This window comes from Macaca mulatta, chromosome 15, assembly GCF_049350105.2.
Source record: "Macaca mulatta isolate MMU2019108-1 chromosome 15, T2T-MMU8v2.0, whole genome shotgun sequence".
In the NCBI taxonomy this organism is placed as follows: Eukaryota; Metazoa; Chordata; class Mammalia; order Primates; family Cercopithecidae; genus Macaca; species Macaca mulatta.
The window spans coordinates 83,978,956-83,996,715 of NC_133420.1; the positions used below are offsets into that span (position 1 = coordinate 83,978,956).

Genomic DNA, 17,760 nt, shown 5'->3' on the forward strand with positions numbered 1-17,760 from the left:
TTTTTTTGAATAAAGGTAGAAAATAGTGTCCTTTGTCATAGTGACATTTAGCAGAGGGAGTAGGGTAGTTTCTTTCATTAAATAATTTTCATCTGTTCTCAGCTAAAATTTCTATATTAAGGTGATCTATTTTATTCTATATTAGATTTCTTTGCAGAAAATGAAATTTTGGGCTAAATAAGTTAATATTGCTATTAAAACCAGAAATTCCAATTAGGAATCTGAGACAGCCACCTGCATTCTTAAGAATTAGTGTGTCCTAGAGTTTCTTAAACTAAAGTTATAGGTGAGACTGGTCTTTATTTTATTCCCCAGTTATAAAAATGATGAAATAATAGTTTTCATCTTTTCCATGAGTAGGTCTTTACTGTATGTTAATGAAGTTTGGAGAGTTAGTTATAAATATCCCCATGCCTTATGAAGACTGAGGTTTTTCCTGTTAAATTTCTAGGTACAGGAGAAGTGAATGTTGCCGAAGCAGAGCGTCTCCTGGCACCCTTCCTCCAGCAGTTTCCAAATGTACGCTTAGTATTTCAAAGTGTATGTTTCAACCATAATTAATCAGCCAGTGTTGACTGTTGAACAGTGTGTTTTCTTCCTTGCTCTGCAGGGCTCACTCGTGTTGTTTTATCATGCCCGAATAGAGTTGCTGAAAGGGAATCTTGAAGAGGTAATTTATTAGGTGGGAGTTATTTGGGGGAGTTGTCTGTATGGTGGAGCTGTGACCTACTCATTCAACAAAAGTAAACTTAGCTATATGGACTAGACAAAAATAAAGAAAAAAACAATATAAGTAAAAAGCCAAAACTTTAACTTGTATATACATTCTATTGTATAAAATCTATGTAGTGGATTACTGAATGTAGTCTACATTTATACACAGAGTACATTAAGCACTTTAGGGTAGTATATACCAAATAATAAGCTCAGGGATTTTCAAGAAACTGTGACTGTTACCAATTTCTGCATTATACACTGACTTTGGAATCTAGCCCCTGCATGACATGCAAGTCTACTACATGTAGGCTCCTTATCAAAGGAAATTATTCATCAATTCCCTCAAAAAAGGAAGTGTCGGGGTCAGAAGTAGAAAAGTAAGGAGCCATTTATGGATATACATTCACAAACCATTTTTTCCACACAAATGGGATCAAACATGTATTTTTCTGTGATTGGAACCTCCCCACTCCCACATTACAAAGTGTCAAGGCCCCCCACAAAATTAAAGAAAGAGGCAGAACTTAACTGTATCATTGCCTGTAAGGAAAAGAACATAACATCATATTGAGAGGTTGAATGAGTGATAATTTTGTCCTTTTTGTACTAAGTGTTTTATGTATTTTCCCATTAGGTTATTATCTCCTTGTCTAATATCTGGATGATCAACTTCATGCAATTGATTTACAGGCACAAGAAGTATTTCGAAAATGTGTTTCAGTTCAAGAAGAATGGAAACAGTTTCACCATCTCTGCTACTGGGAGCTAATGTGGATTAATGTTTTCCAACAAAACTGGATGCAGGCATATTACTATTCAGATCTGCTTTGCAAAGAGAGTAAATGGTCCAAGGTAAAGTGCAATACTTTCATTAATGTCATCTGTTTGCTAATATGTGGCCAGGAAGATTTTCATTTAGGACTGTTTGCTCGGTAGTATGGTACCACAGTGTTTTCTCAACTTAGAGATTCACAAAAGGAGGAAATGTGCCTTAAGTACCCACTGTTTATAGGTACTGTCCTCAGCATTACATGCTTTAAAAGCCATCCACAGTTCTTTTCAGGGCCAAATACGATGGCCCATACCTATAATCCCAGCCCTTTGGGAGGCTAAGGCAGGAAGATGGCTTGAGGCCAGGAGTTTGATACTAGCCAGGGCAACATAGTGTGATTTTTATCTCTGCAAAAAATAAAAACCTTAGCCAGGCATGGTGGTACATGTCTAGAGTCCCTTCTACGTGGGAGGCTGAGGCAGGAGGATAGCTTGAGTCGAAGAGTTTGAGGCTACAGTGAGCTATGATCACACCACTGCACTCCAGCCTGGTGACAGAGTGAGACCCTGTCCCAAACAATAACAAAGTTATTTGAAACGTGAGGTTTTATCTCTGAAAATGAGCTGAACTTATGAAGTTATGAAACCTTAATCATCTTGATAATTTTTGTAGACTTCCCAGTGCCCTGATGCCCAGGCTTTTCGGGATAATGAAAATTAATTCTGATCCACTTATGAGAAGTTGGGGGGCAATGAGATAATTTTTTATTGTTCATTCTGTCCGCTTTCTCACCTATGAATGCTGTTGTTGTATAATAGAAAAATCGTCTAAATTATTGATAATTGAAAAGAGTTGTTCTCATTTTGAACAGGGATTATAAGATTTCATTTCCTCTGATTTCTTTAATGCCTGTTAATATTATATCTGGAAGGCTTGTAGGTCATTTCTGATTTGAAAGGTAGAAATGTTATGTACCTAGGGATGTTCTGTAATAAGCTCCTTCTTTTTCTCAAGGCAACTTATGTGTTCTTGAAAGCGGCAATTTTGAGTATGCTTCCAGAGGAGGATGTAGTAGCAACTAATGAGAATGTGGTAACTTTATTCAGGTATGTGAGACACTATTTCTATAACAAAGGCCCTGAGGGTATAAAGGGGCAAAATCTCATCTCTACTAAAAATACAAAAAATTAGCTGGGCATGGTGGCATGTGCTTGTAGTCCCAGCTACTTGGGAAGCTTAGGTGGGAGGATTGCTTGAGCCTGGGAGGTAGAGGTTGCAGTGAGCTGAAATAACGCCACTGCACTGCAGCCTGGGCGACAGGCAGAGTGAGACCCTGTCTCCAAAAAAAAAAAAAAACTGACCATGTATATTAACTGTAGCATCAACATCAACATTAGTAAAAGCCATGGCATGATAAATGTCACCTTTTACTGTAAAGTTCATTTCCTCATTTTACAGAAACAACAATTAATGGAAGGGAGTATTAAGATACATTAAAATCTTTTAAATCTCCTTCTCTTTCTTCCAATGCAGATTAAGTTTTCTCCGTATCAAAACAATTTATGTGAAAGATGTAATCATTTTTATTTTCAGAAGAAAGCTTTGAGATCTTGCTCTGTCGTAGCTTCTATGTCGTCGGGATAATGAGAGTTCTAACAATGAATGGTCTCTTCATAAAAATGCTGTTACCTTTCAACTATAAGGGTTCCTGTCTGAGACATACTTCTGACCCCTTCCTCTGACTCCCACCTCACATTTCCACTGTCTTTTCCACTGATGGTAATGAACATAGTGATGGTACACTAGTTTAAAATCCATAGCTCCATATTGTGCCCACAAGTAACCTAACACAAGCTTACCTCATATTGGAGGCATGTTATTTCATGTTAATTTTTCTTTCAGTGAAGTAATTATTTCCTTGAATTCTTTCTCAGCAACTTGTTTGATGCATTCATAGAATTTTGCATAAGAAAGTGCTCGCAGGAACATGTAGTTTCCCCATCTTACTCTCATTTTTACCTGCTTATGAATTTCATAATTGGAATTCTGTCGAATTTTTAAAAGGAAGTTTGTAAACAGGGTACATGTCCTAAGCTGATTATTTCCTAAACAACCTGTACCTGGGAAACATTTTCTTAAATTATGTATTAACTGATTGCTATCTTTTGGGCCATATTATTTTATAGATCTGTGTAATACTTGCAAGTAAGAATAGGCGATATATCAGTGTACCGTCTTCTCTCTCCCTGAGTATCCACAACATAAGTAAATACTTTGGACTCTTTCCTGCTTACTCGTAGAAATCGCCAATTGTATACCTAGATTTCCTGGACTGTGTTTGATAGATTTAAGACATTAGCTAAGTTGACTGGAAAGAAATATGTGTCAATCAGTGGTTCTCAATCTTGAGTGTGCCTCAGAATCACCTGGAGGGCTTATCAAAATCTAGATTGCTCTGCCCCAGCCCTGGAGTTGCTGATTCAGTAGGTCTAGAGTAGGGCCTGAAAATTGGCATTTCAAATAGGTTCCCAGGTGATGCTGCTGCTGGTGGTCTGTGAAGTTCACTGTGAAAACTACAGGTATAAATAACGTATGTGTTGCCATGACCTTTCTCTGGGGCGGGCTGGGGCTCTTCACAGACAGGTGGACAGCTTGAAGCAGAGAATTGCCGGGAAATCTCTCCCTACTGAGAAGTTTGCTGTGAGGAAGGCTCGGCGTTACTCCGCCTCCTTGCCTGCACCTGTGAAGCTCATCTTACCTGCCCTGGTATCTGCTTTTATTTTATTTACTTTTCATGTACTAGAAGTAAATTATCTAGTTACAGCAGCAGGGAGCATATCTAAATTTGGTTATGAAGTTTAGCTCACTTAAAAACCATTTTAAGTTTTGTTGTAAGTTGAACATTTCTAAATAACATTTCTAAATAAGTAATTAATAAATAAAAACTGTAGCTAATGGTTTTTGACTAGTTAGTATGCTCCAGGCATTAGGATAAAGGCTACTAAAAACATATCATTTAATTCTTACAACTTTTTGAGTATAGTTAACTCTTAACCACATTTTTTAGATAAAGAAATTTAGATAGAAGTTGATTCCATTGAAGTTGAATTGAATTCTAATGCAAGCCACATTATGTCATTTTACCTTTTCTAATAGCCACATTAAAAAAGTAAGAGGAAATAGAAATGAATTTCAAGAATATATTTTGTTTAACCCAGTATATGCAAAATTTTGTCATTTCAACATGTAATTGGTAGAAGCTTATCCATGAGATACATACATACTTTCATATTGAACCAAGTCTTAAAAATTTAGTGTGTCTTTTACACTTAGAGGACATCTTAGTCTGGGCTAGCCGTATTTCCAGTGCTCAAGAGCCATAACTGGCTGCTGGCTGTTGTATTCTAGCTCCAGCTCACATTCTAAAACTTTATGCCATTTAGGCAAGGCTTCTGTGAAAAACACAATTTCAACTTAAATTTTCTTAATGAAGTCTTCTTCAAAAAATACTGAACATATCAAGTTACTATGACTCTTCTGGTGCTTTAGTGTTTGTATAGATCGTCAGCACAGGAAAGCTGTTCATTGTAAGCCGATGTCTGTGGTCCTCCACTGTGGGGTTTCCTGAATTTTTTGTTTTTTGTTTTTTTTTAATTCAAAGTTTATTTCATTATTCCTCTTTGACAGTTATTTAGATTTTTCCAGTTTTTGTAATTATACACTACAATGAATATCCTTTTTGTATGTGTGCATATAATTATCTGTGAAGGATTTTTTTAAAATGGAATTCCTGGCTCAAGGGAATATATACATTTAATGTTTTGGTAGATAGTGTTAAATTTCCCTCAAAAAAAGCTCTACCAATTTAAATAAGTACTGACAGTATTTTGCCATTTTAATTTGCATTTCCTTGTGGATGTGGTGGAGCATCTTTTCATGTGTTTCTTCATTTTTATTTTTTCTTTTGTGAATTGTTGTTCATATTCTTCCCTAATTTTTCATTGGGTTGTTGATTGTTTTCTTAGTGACTTATGGGAGCCCTTTATACATCCTATGAGAAAGAACAATGCAGCCTTGCCCTGACGGGTCAGACAGGAGTTACCCGGCGCCTCGCACCTAGGTCCAGGTGTTTCCTACCTAACACAAACTCAGAGAACTTCAGCATCACACAGGGACATTCTGTGATTGTGATGGAGCAAGACAAAAATATGACCACTCCGTAATCATGTCTGAGCACAAATAAAAACCAGAACACTGCGTAAATCCCACAAATAACCAAACATCTCCCTCTCCCAGCTCACATGAGAGCCTTCTGCTGCTTAACCAGTTAGAGCCTTAGCTCCATGCCTGATTCATTTTTATTAGGTGATTTGCACTGGGAAGGTTTTTCTGTCTCACAGAACTCTACTGAAAATTTTCTAGACTGTCGTCATTCTTTGCCTTAGTACTTAGATACCAGTGTGTATGTAATTGTATCCTGCTTTGACTGTTAAGAACCATAGGGAAGATTAACTCACTGCACTTCTTTCTCCGGGTCTATGGATGTAGAATGTATAGGAAATTGGCTTGAAATGTTAGTACTGGGATTTTTATTTTTATTTTTTTTGTACCTAGGAATTTTACCAAAAGCCTGTTTTTCATAAAGTCTCAGATATGAGCTTGCCTCCTTCCGATAAAAAGATTTCATCCATAAAAGGAATTTTTAAAAGATCATCATCAATTTAAAAAATACTCTGTTATTGAATTGACCTCTTTATTAGCAACAAGAAGTTGTTACATGTAAAACTGAATGAAGGTAGAGTGTCATGATCTTAGTTTTGGGTGCCATAAGGTAAAGATACCTTTGCCGCCCTTCTACTTGAATGTGTTGTTCTCATTTCCACTACTTCCTGCTAAGAGGCTTTTCAAGCAGTGTTTTTATCATATCTTAAAATTTATTTCCAAGAAGATACTAATTACCCTGCTTACTTCATACCCTTAAAAATATTAACTGCACTATCAGGAACATTAGAAAAATATTTTCAAGCAAAAGCACATTTGCTTTTGATCCAAAAAAATTCTCATCTGGTAGCCCATTAAATATAATATGTAATGAGAAATCATTAGTTTACATTTTAGGAGCTGTCATTCAGCCATATGGCTTTTAAATGAATACGTTTTCTGCATATTGGATTACATTACTGGACCATGTTTCTAATGGTATAAAAGATCCTAAGCCCAGTAAAATATTCCAATGTTTATATCCAGTGATATTCTTGGAAACATTTTATGTAAACAACTGGCAGACACTTAAAAATATTTTTCTTTACTTAAAAGTAACAACAAAAGTTTACATTAAACAGAATTATTCATGGTATCGGTTTAAAATATTTATTTCTGTATCTGTATTCTATTACCTTCCAAAAGAATTAAATGCTTATAGATATTTAATAAATATTTGTTATATGAATGAGTAAATTAAATTTTTGGTAAAAACATATATACTGAATTACTTCACAGTATAAAAGGCAAAAACAAAGGAAAATTATCTGTAAATATTGTCTTGAGGTTCCTAGAAACCAAGGCAAAACACATGAACATTGTTTGGGGATCATAAAGGACATTGAATAACCTCATATAACTGCAAATGGTTTTCATTTTTCCTCATTAGGAAATGATGTATGTCTGGAATGGTTTTTCAATAGTGAGCAAAAGAAAAGACCTTTCTGAAAATCTGTTGGTAACTGTTGAAAAAGCTGAGGCAGCTTTACAAAGTCAAAGTAAGTATACACAGTAAGCACCGAGGAGCCTTTGTCTCTGCTCAGACAGACCCCTGTCCTGTGTTTGCCCTGTGCACATCTGCCTACATTAATTTGTATACATCACAAGGACAAAGAGCTTGAGTTGCAGGGGTCTGGGTGAGGAATGACATACACTGCAACTGCATGAACCTTGGAAACATCTTGCTAAGGGAAAAAGGCCAGCTGTAAAAGACCACACATTATATGATTCCCTTTACACGACAGTCAGAATAGACAAATCTATAAAGACAGACCGCAGATGAGTGGTTGCCTAGGGATGGAGGATGGAAGGATGGAGGATGGAAGGGGGTATGATAGCTTTTTGGGGAGGGAGGTGACAGTGTTCTACAGTCGACTGTGGTGATGGCTGTACAACTCTTGTAAATATGCTAAAAACCATTGAGTGGTATACTCTTAATAGGTGAATTGTATGGTATGTGAACTATATCTTAAAACTGTGACAAAAAAGATGAAGGGAGGAAGCCCAGCATTGGAATTTTAGAGCAGCACAAGGAAACATGCACTTCTCTCTGGGTTGAGTTTGCTGCGACTCTTTCTATTCCTCCTTATTGCTGTCTAACCGTTAGTGTGTTTCTGCAGACACAGGGAATAGTTTTGAAGGTGAAATATTATCACAATTTATTTTACCTATTACATTTGGTTGTGCTAGAGGCCACACTTCAGTTTACTGGAAGCAGCTGATGTGGTAAAAGGAGAATCAGAATCAGGCAGTCTGGGCTTATAGTCCAGCTCTGCAGCCATCGGACTTTGGGTAACACCTCTGTTTTCTTGTGAAGTGGGAGGAGTGTTGGACCAGATGCTATCCAAAGTTGTTTCCTTGCCCTGACATTTTTTGATTCTGTATTTTTAAGAGGGGTAAACAATGCCATAAGTGATAGCCTGTGTTATATTTCTTTTCAATGCCAAGTCACTTAGGTATTATCCCAAGAGAAATGGTCTTTTCTAATATTCTAACCACATAAGTAAAATGAGAACTTCTGTGATGATAAACATGATAAAGGGCATAGAAATTCAGGAATGGTGGGGAAAAATTTTAACAGTTACCTCATTTTTCTTAACTGGAAAAAGATGGGCACTCCAGGAGCCCAGCTCCTGTCTATTTGAGCAAGCTCTTCACCGCCCCCAAGCCCCCATTTGTTGGGGGCAAAATTCGAGGGGAAATATATTTTATCAGACTATGCCAGTAAAATGCAGTGGAAATGTAGAAAACCGAGTCACTCCCCTCCACCCATTCCTTTTTCTCTTAATGACATGCTGAGATGATAGGCTTTAGAGATATTTAAGCAGGGCAGGAGGGAGCTGAGACAGACAGACAGACATGCCATACTTACCCACAGTTTTGGCTTTGTGTGTCTCTCTCTGGGTGAAATAATTAGTTCGTTTTCTGAAGATCACCTTTGCCAGATATTGCATGTGAAACTTATGACCTCTTCTAGGAGTCGTTTTATGCAAGAAGATTATCTCCTGCTCTCCTTGCCACCTTGAACTGTTAGGACAGTTTAGTAATTAAGCTCCTATCCTTCAGAGCAGGGAAGAAAAAGTCCATAATTGGAAAATGGAGAGAAGTTGGAAAATGGAGAGAAGTTGTAAACCCGAGGTTACATCATCTTCCACCCCATCCCCCACCCCCATTATTAGAAACTGGCTGTGTATTGGCTTCTCCTAGCTTTGCAAGTGTGTCTGAAGTAAAAGATGGTAGAGGATACAACTGATCTTCTACTCTGCAATGCTCTGGCCGTAGTTATTAAATGCTGGCTGCTGATCCAAAAGATAGAACTTTGAAGACAGAACAGAATTTGGTGACATCCCTGGAGTCGGCATTTGGTATTAATTCCAATAGTATTTCATTTGAAATCTTAACTACATTCAGCATGTAACCAGAAGTTCCACTTTGACTAATTTGCTTAATGAAATTATATAGCAAACATTATGAGAGTTATGTAAAAGGGAAAGTGATACTGACTTTATGATTTTTTACTTTCTAAATCTTTTTTCAGATTTTTCTCTTGGGGGCATTTCAGCTAGCTTCTAAAAATTTCAGCATAGATACTTTTTGTAGTTTGGGGTTCAAACTTCCCTATTTCTCAGCCTATCTACCATAAAAGTTCAGCAGATCTTTTGTGATAAAATTGTGCTCTAGTAGCTTTATCATGTAATTTTCTTTGAATGTTAAATGGAAACATATTACATGTGTGTTATGTGTTGAAATGTTCATCTATGAACACATTCATGAGGTTGAAAATCATGACAAAGCATTTATACTTCAAGGGAAAATAATCATCTGCTAGATAATGGTTTGTAGTCAGAGGAAATAATGATTTTGCCATCTGAGATTTTTGGAGGAATATGGTATTTTTGAACCCACCTGCCATATGCCTAACTCAAGTTCATCATAGAAGTTACAGGTGGCTTTACTGGTATTTTAACTTCCCATGATGTTATGTCTGTTCCTCAACAAAATCATCATTCACAGAGCACCAGAATGTTGTCATAACACAAACTGTCGATACAATGCTACAGGAAACTCAGTAGAATGCACAAAAATGATACTACAAGCTAGCATCCAATATGGACCCTTTGGTTTTGGTTCTAGGTCCTAAAAGATATTACTTCTTGAATGTCTATTTTAACATCCATGATTAAAAGCAATGGATAGAATTTTATTTTGGTAGAAAAATGATTCTAATTAATAATAGAAAAGGTAATGTGTTATTGATACCTGTATTTTCTGGGTGAATGACCTATCAGAGCTTGAAAGTTAGAGATGAATATTCAGTTTTCAGCACCTAGAAGTAACCCCCTCTGGTTGGTTAAGTAGCATCGTTAATCTCCATAGACAAGTGGTTTACCATCTAAACTGCCAGCATGTGTTAATAATGATTTCTGAGGTTTGTGCTGAAAGCAGGAGGATTTCAATAGGAGCGACTCCCAAGGCCTCGTGTGTTCCTTTTACTGCCGTCCTCTCTACTGTCACAGCCTGAAATGTGTAAATTGTCAGTCTGTCTTGAATAATGTTGTACTTGCCTGTAACTTGCAAGAAAATTTCAAAAGTGTAAGTGTGGAATGGCTACCTTTGTCAGATAGATGTCACACATAATATGGTTCCTTCTGTTTAACAGACATTTGCCTTGGGCTGTAGAATGCAGAGAGCATTTTCAAAAGGGAAAAAGTGGTGAAAAAATCCTTGACATTTTCCTCAAGCAGTTAGAAGTTTGTGGAGATTTTAGGTGTCTTTCATGTACTTCAGAACCATTTTGTTTAATCTTATGGCATAATTTCCCCCAAAAAGAACACAACCTGGGAGAATTGATAAGTAGTAAACATAATGATCTGGAGAGGGTATTCTACTTCCTGAATTTTTAGTGGGGATATGGCCATCTGCTTCTCCATATGGAAGTGTTATCCACTGCTGTATTGAAGCCAACACAGAAGCCAAACAACAGGAGGAGGCAGCCTTCTTGTTCCTCATGGCTTTACCTTTGATAGGATTAATAAAACTCTTACTTTATTTAGAGTTCAGATTTCTGGTTGTGGTATCTAAGGTCACAAAGCTCAGAGTGTGACCACCTGAAGAATATTTTAAAGTGGATAGAGTGAACTCCTTAATAAAGTGGTATTCTTTTATAGTAAATTCAGCATTGTAGGAATGTATGTATATATCAGATGGGGTCTTGCTGTTTCACCCAGACTGCAGTGCAGTGATGCCATCATAGCTCACTGCAGCCTCGAACTGCTGGGCTCAAGTGATCTTCCTGCCTCAGTCTGTGAGTAGCTGGGACTACAGGCGCATGCCATCATGCCCAGTAATTAAAAAAACTTTTTTTGTACAGATGGGGTCTCATTGTATTGCCCAGGCTGATCCTGAACTCCTGGGCTCAAGTGAGCCTCCCACCTTGACCTCCCAAAGCATTGGGACTACAGATGTGAACCACTGTGCCCAGCTCTTTTCATTTAAAATAATTTCATTGTATTTTATTTAGTGAGGCATAACAAATGCTAAAAAATATTTTCCTTATTTTTAAATGATCCTTCTGAAACTTTATTCTTTCTCTTAAGATCTTAAAAAGTATTTTTATTTGTGTGTTTCCTTTGTTTTTTGTTTTAAGATTTTAACAGCTTCTCTGTGGATGACGAGTGCTTAGTGAAGTTACTTAAAGGATGTTGCCTCAAGAACTTACAGCGGCCCTTGCAAGCTGAACTATGTTACAATCATGTTGTGGAAAGGTAAGACCAAACAATAAAACCAACCCAAGTGCAAATTGTGGTTTTTGGGGAATTGCTGTGAGAAAGTGATACAAAATGCTTTTATCTCTTACTGCTAAACTCTTACTTGGTGTTACCAGAAAGAAAATCCAGTAGTGTTTTGTTGTTGCTTTTGTTCCTCATGAACAAAATTATGGTCTAGGTGGAACATGGCTTTATGTATTTCTACTTGGTGTTTAAAGATGACTCACAAAAACTGTATTTATAGCTCAACTAACAGGTGTCTAGCCAAGCTCTGGCAGCATCATACTGAACCTCTGCTACTCATTAATTTTTTTATTTTTTACATACTTCTTTAGTTTTTTTTTTCCTTTTCTTTTCCTTTTTTTTTTCTTTTTTTTAAAAGAGATGGGGGACTTTCCTTGCTGCCCAGACTGGAGTACAAGTAGTACAATCATGGCTCACTGCAGCCTGGAACTCCTGGGCTTAAGAGATACTCCCAGCTTAGCCTCTTGAGTAGCTGGGACTGCAAGTGTGTGCTACTATGCCTGGCTTCCGGTACTAATTTAATTCATGCATTTGTTTGCCCATTCATTTATTCCACGGATATTTGAGCACCCACTGTGTACCAAAGACTGTGCTGGATTCTAGGGATTCAGAGCTGAGTAAACAGACTTGCCATCACCGTGATAATAATGTGGCAGGAAAGAGAGGCATGTGATGAGCAATCTGTCTCTCTTTTGGTAAGGGGCAGTTCTCCTGTATATAATTGAGTTTTGTTCTGGTTTTATTCCACCCCAGTAGCATTGATGATGATGTCCTGCTCCATTACTAACCGTAGAGTTGAATCAAGGTTCTGATCCCTGGCCCTTTTCTCTGTATCAAAAAGGCAGTATCTACAGGGGCCAGACATGTAACCTGACTTTATCAGGCCAGCCGAGTGGCAGCAGGAATAGGATTGGTAGGCTCTGTAGGTTAGGGTGTTTTCTCTGAAGGGTGTAGCCACACTCCTCAGCTCTATTTGATTATTGCTCTGCACAGTGTGGGCCCAATAGCAATAATCCCTACCATTTTTCATGAAAAGCCTGGAATCTGGATTTTATGTAAAATCACCTGATTTTAAAATATTGCCTCAAATTTTTTGAAAATATTCTGCAAGCCAGAGCAACCTCAGCCATAGACTGCTGGTCTGTGTGCTCTGTGTCACGTGCTCTGTGTCACGTGCCTTTCCGTCCGTGGCCACCTGATCCCCTTATTCCTGACAGTATTGATGCGAATATAGGAGGACTGGTGCCCCTATAAGAATAAAGACAAAATACTTCCCAAATGTACCTTCTTTAGTAATATTCTGTAATTAGTAAACATGTTAAAGAAGTATCCATGGAATTCTATTTTATTAGTGTTTCTATAAGGATTAAAAGGATGATCAAAAGGATGACCTATTGTGCTGTTTTTTTGTCTGTGAATCTCATAGTGAATTGTTTGCTTATGTGCTTTATAATTTTGGATTGTGAACTCACCTTCATTGGAGTTTTTTTTTTTTTGAGACGGAGTCTTGTTCTGTCGCCCAGGCAGGAGTGCAGTGGCCAGATCTCGGCTCACTGCAAGCTCTGCCTCCTGGGTTTATGCCATTCTCCTGCCTCAGCCTCCCGAGTAGCTGGGACTACAGGCGCCCCCCGCCTTGCCTGGCTAGTTTTTTGTATTTTTTAGTAGAGACGGGGTTTCACCGGGTTAGCCAGGATGGTCTCGATCTCCTGACCTCGTGATCCGCCCGTCTCGGCCTCCCAAAGTGCTGGGATTACAGGCTTGAGCCACCGCGCCCGGCCTTCATTGGAGTTTTATCTTGAGATTACTATGAGGCTATATTGAGGAAGAGTTGCTCTACAGTGATTTTGCATTTTATTTCTGTCAGGTACCCTAAAGGTTTTTTCTGCCCAGGGCCTCTTTCATGTTAATTTCATTGCTTACTTCTTGGATCATTTAGACAATATAAATTTGAATTGCACATTCAATGTGGGCATGCCTATTGGTTATTAATTTCCTAAAGAATTGTTTTTTCTTCTCATCAAAAGTGCTGGCCAAGGAGACAACTGTCTTTGTCTTTCTCGTTTGCCAGTGAGTGGGTTTGTTCTAACCTGCCTTTCTCTTAAGGAGTAGTCCTGTAAGGATCCCAGCTTTAAACAGAGGTCTCAGTTTCAGCTCCCTGCTTTCTGAGGGCCTAAGGCCTCATCTCCTGCATGGACATTAGGACTGAGCCCTTGACTCAGATGGAGGCAGACCACAGGGCTTATTAGCATCATCCCACATATGAAGAGTCTCACTTTTTCAATTCTAGCTGTTTTCGACACTTGAGGGTTTTTTCTTATGTTCTGGTGAGCTAAGCTATGCATTTGAAATGGTGTTAGTCATATTTTTTTTTCAGTGCTTCTAGATGTTTTATAATCAGAGAGTTCTCATAACGGTGTTGAAAACAGAAGTGTTGACCATTTCTTTATTGGCCTTTTAAAGCATTATAAGGCTTTAAAATACAAAGGGAGTTGAACCTTAGTTTAAAAATAATACAACTTTCTTATTTCTAAATGGAGTCATTTTCTGAACACATGCATATTCAGAAAGATGATCTTGCCATATCTAGGGTTAATCTTTAAAGATCTATATGCACTGATTTACCTAAGAGACAGCAATCAACCATCAGTGCTGGGTTTACATTAAGGAATAAAAGATTAATATATGAAAAGAACATTATTTATTGCCATAGTTTAATGAATTCTATAACTATACAATGGCGGCTTTTCTATGATAATAGACTTAGTGCTGCACATATTTTCTGAGGAATGGGAATAATATATATTTAGAAAAATAAGTATTTCTTGTTCTGTTAAGATTTACTTGCTTTTCCTCTGCTCTTTCAGTGAAAAGCTACTGAAGTATGACCACTACCTAGTGCCGTTCACTTTGTTTGAATTGGCATCTTTGTATAAAAGCCAGGGGGAAATTGACAAGGCCATAAAGTTCCTAGAAACTGCAAGGTAAGTGTTGAAGGCAGCTTTTCCTTGATCGTTATGGAGTCAGAGATATCAATATTGCTATAACAACAGCAGTAACATTATATACTTAAAAATTAATAATGTCAAATTAGTAATAATGCTACTTTTGCTAACATTTATGCTTATGGCTTTTGCTGTAATTGTGCTGTTTCCAACCCCCTTACTGCCTCACCCTGTGACTATTTACAGATATGATTATGGGCATCTATTTGAAAGATTTCTAACTTATTTTATTCTGTATCAGGGGTTGGCCAGCTTTTTGTGTAAATGGCTGGAGAGTAAATATTTTTAGATTTATAGCATAAAGTCTCCATTGCAACTACTCCATTATATCAAAAGAAGTCATAGAAGGTAAAATGTAAATAAATAGGTGTGTTTCGATTTGGCCCTTGGGTCCTTGTTTGCCAGCCTTCAGTGTATTCAGCCATACCTATTATTTCCTTGAAGAGCCATTGATCTTGTGAAGCTTGCACATCTTACCCAGACTCTCTCTTTTTTCTGTTTATCATGGCAGTTTCAAAGTATTTTTATCATTCTGGTAGGCAATAGCTCTTAGACCTATGGTCATGGATCACATAGGTAAGGCAAAAACCCTGTGGCCTGTTTGCCTTGAACACTTCCTGCAGTAGAGAAAGAATGCCAGACTAGCTCTAGGTCATAAACAGTGATTTGTCCTCAAATTCAGCAATTATTCACTGAGCACCTATTATGTGTCAGACACTAGTAAAGGCTTTAGAGAGACAACTATAAACCAAGCAGGCATTGTTTCTGCTCTGTTAGCTAGAGGGAGATATTAAATAGACAAGAAAAATATCAGGGCCCGGTGCGGTGGCTCACGCCTTTAATCCCAGCACTTTGAGAGGCCGAGGTGGGCAGATCACGAGGTCAGGAGATCGAGACCATCCTGGCTAACATGGTGAAACCCTGTCTCTACTAAAAATACAAAAAATTAGCCGGGCGTAGTGGCGGGCGCCTGTTGTCCCAGCTACTCAGGAGGCAGAGGCAGGAGAATGGCGTGAACCTGGGAGGCGGAGCTTGCAGTGAGTCAAGGTCACGCCATTGCACTCCAGCCTGGGCGACAGAGCGAGACTCCACCTCAAAAAGAAAAAGAAATCAGTGGTATATGTTTGCTGAGATTTGTAATATGATACATGGTGCTTGGGTGTTACTTCAGGATAGATTGATTCTGAAATATTTCCTTGAGGAAATGATATTGTAGCTGAGAGTTGCATAATTAAAGTCAGTCTTGAGCTCAGTCATTAGAAGTCAACCAAGTAGGTAGGGAGCACTCCTGACAGAAGTCACAGTTAATGAACATCACGTTGAGGAGGTTGAGCCACTGGGTCAGTGATGATGCTTTTTGCTGTGCTGGGGAATACTTAGAAGAGTATATTTGGGGAGAGAACAAAACATGCTTCTGTTCAGACCATGATTCTTTAAGATGGCTATTAGGTACTCATATTAGGTAGATAGCAAGTTGGCATTCATACTTAGCATGTAGTTCAGTGGTAAGGTCAGGGCTGAATGTAGAGATTTCAGTCAACAGCACAGAGATAGTGGTATTTAAAGTGATAGCACATGATGAAGTCATTTTGTGAATGTTATATAGCTAGAGAAAGAGGTCTGGGATATACCATCTTCTTAGACATTAAATAATAAGATTAAGAAGATTAAGAGAGTTAGGAAGACATCTAGGAAAACCAACCAAATAGTGTTTCAAAAAGAGGATGGTCAGTTATGAGGGCAGCAACTAAGAGCTCAAACAAGGTAAGACCAGAGAAGTGGCTGCTGAATTTGGCAGCATGAGGATCGTTGGTGACTTTGACAAGTGAGGTGACAAACAAAATGGAGTCAGCTACTTTAGGCAACTCTGTTAGGATGTTTGCTGTGAATAGAACATCGTAATGGGGCAAAAGCTTTAGGGGCATGGTAGAGCCAAGAAGGGCTTCCTTAAAATATGTATATATAGGTGATAGGAGAGCAAGTTGCTTTTAAAGTTAATTTGTTGGGCGTATGACCAATATTTCAGGTGTTAGATATAGATATCTTCAAATCCAGCTATTGGAAAATTATGGATTATAAATCCTGCTCTTCCAAATATTCATTATTTGAATATACAATGTACAATAAGGCAACTTCATAATGATAAAAATAAAAGACTAGTAACTCACTGCTATTTTATTTTATTTTATTTTATTTTATTTTTGAGACGGAGTCTTGCTCTGTTGCCCAGGCTGGAGTGCAGTGGCCGGATCTCGGCTCACTGCAAGCTCCACCTCCCGGGTTCACGCCATTCTCCTGCCTCAGCCTCCCGAGTAGCTGGGACTACAGGCGCCCGCCACCTCGCCCTGCTAGTTTTTTTTGTATTTTTTAGTAGAGACGGGGTTTCTTTTTTTTTTTTTTCTTTTTCTTTTTTTTTTTTTTTTTCTGGAGACGGAGTCTCGCTCTGTTGCCCAGGCTGGAGTGCAGTGGCCGGATCTTGGCTCACTGCAAGCTCCGTCTCCCGGGTTCACGCCATTCTCCTGCCTCAGCCTCCCGAGTAGCTGGGACTACAGGCGCCCGCCACCTCGCCTGGCTAGTTTTTTGTATTTTTTTAGTAGAGACGGGGTTTCACTGTGTTAGCCAGGATGGTCTCGATCTCCTGACCTCGTGATCCGCCCGTCTCGGCCTCCCAAAGTGCTGGGATTACAGGCTTGAGCCACCGCGCCCGGCGAGACGGGGTTTCACCGTGTTAGCCAGGATGGTCTCGATTTCCTGACCTCGTGATCCGCCCGTCTCGGCCTCCGAAAGTGCTGGGATTACAGGCTTGAGCCACTGCGCCCAGCTGTAACTCACTGCTAAAAAGCAATGAAAAGCCTCCACTAACTCAAGACAATACTGATGATTCAAACATAAAGATACTTGCCAGTAATTCCAAGACTGTCGTCTGTACTTTCCCTTTATGTATTAGGAGCTTTGCAAAGTTGCCCACATTGGTGGCCAGACATTTAGGAAAATACTCAATTCCATCCTTTGTAAACTCCAGTAAGATATTGATTTTAGTTTATGAATAATACATTTACTAACCCTCATCAAGATTACCAGTGAGTAACCCTTACACCTGTTCAAAATGAAGGGCTATAGAAATAAGTGCCACTGTGAAGAAAGCAGTTATAGCTCATCCATGGGCCAAGGCAGTATGTAAAAGGATTTCATTTTTCTGATTCTTAACAATTCTGGT

At 38.5% G+C, this 17,760-nt stretch overlaps 1 protein-coding gene across 1 annotated transcript in view; it reads left to right on the forward strand.

Annotated features, from left to right (window-relative positions):
• The window catches only part of TTC39B (tetratricopeptide repeat domain 39B), a 141,885-nt gene that overhangs the window by 120,834 nt on the left and 3,291 nt on the right, over positions 1 to 17,760 (forward strand). Inside the window, exons 12-19 of the mRNA XM_015117669.3 lie at positions 452 to 519; positions 611 to 670; positions 1,408 to 1,569; positions 2,504 to 2,595; positions 4,129 to 4,255; positions 7,140 to 7,248; positions 11,397 to 11,514; positions 14,406 to 14,522. Coding sequence (XP_014973155.1) covers positions 452 to 519; positions 611 to 670; positions 1,408 to 1,569; positions 2,504 to 2,595; positions 4,129 to 4,255; positions 7,140 to 7,248; positions 11,397 to 11,514; positions 14,406 to 14,522 — 853 coding nt within the window. The remainder of the gene's footprint in view (positions 1 to 451; positions 520 to 610; positions 671 to 1,407; positions 1,570 to 2,503; positions 2,596 to 4,128; positions 4,256 to 7,139; positions 7,249 to 11,396; positions 11,515 to 14,405; positions 14,523 to 17,760) is intronic.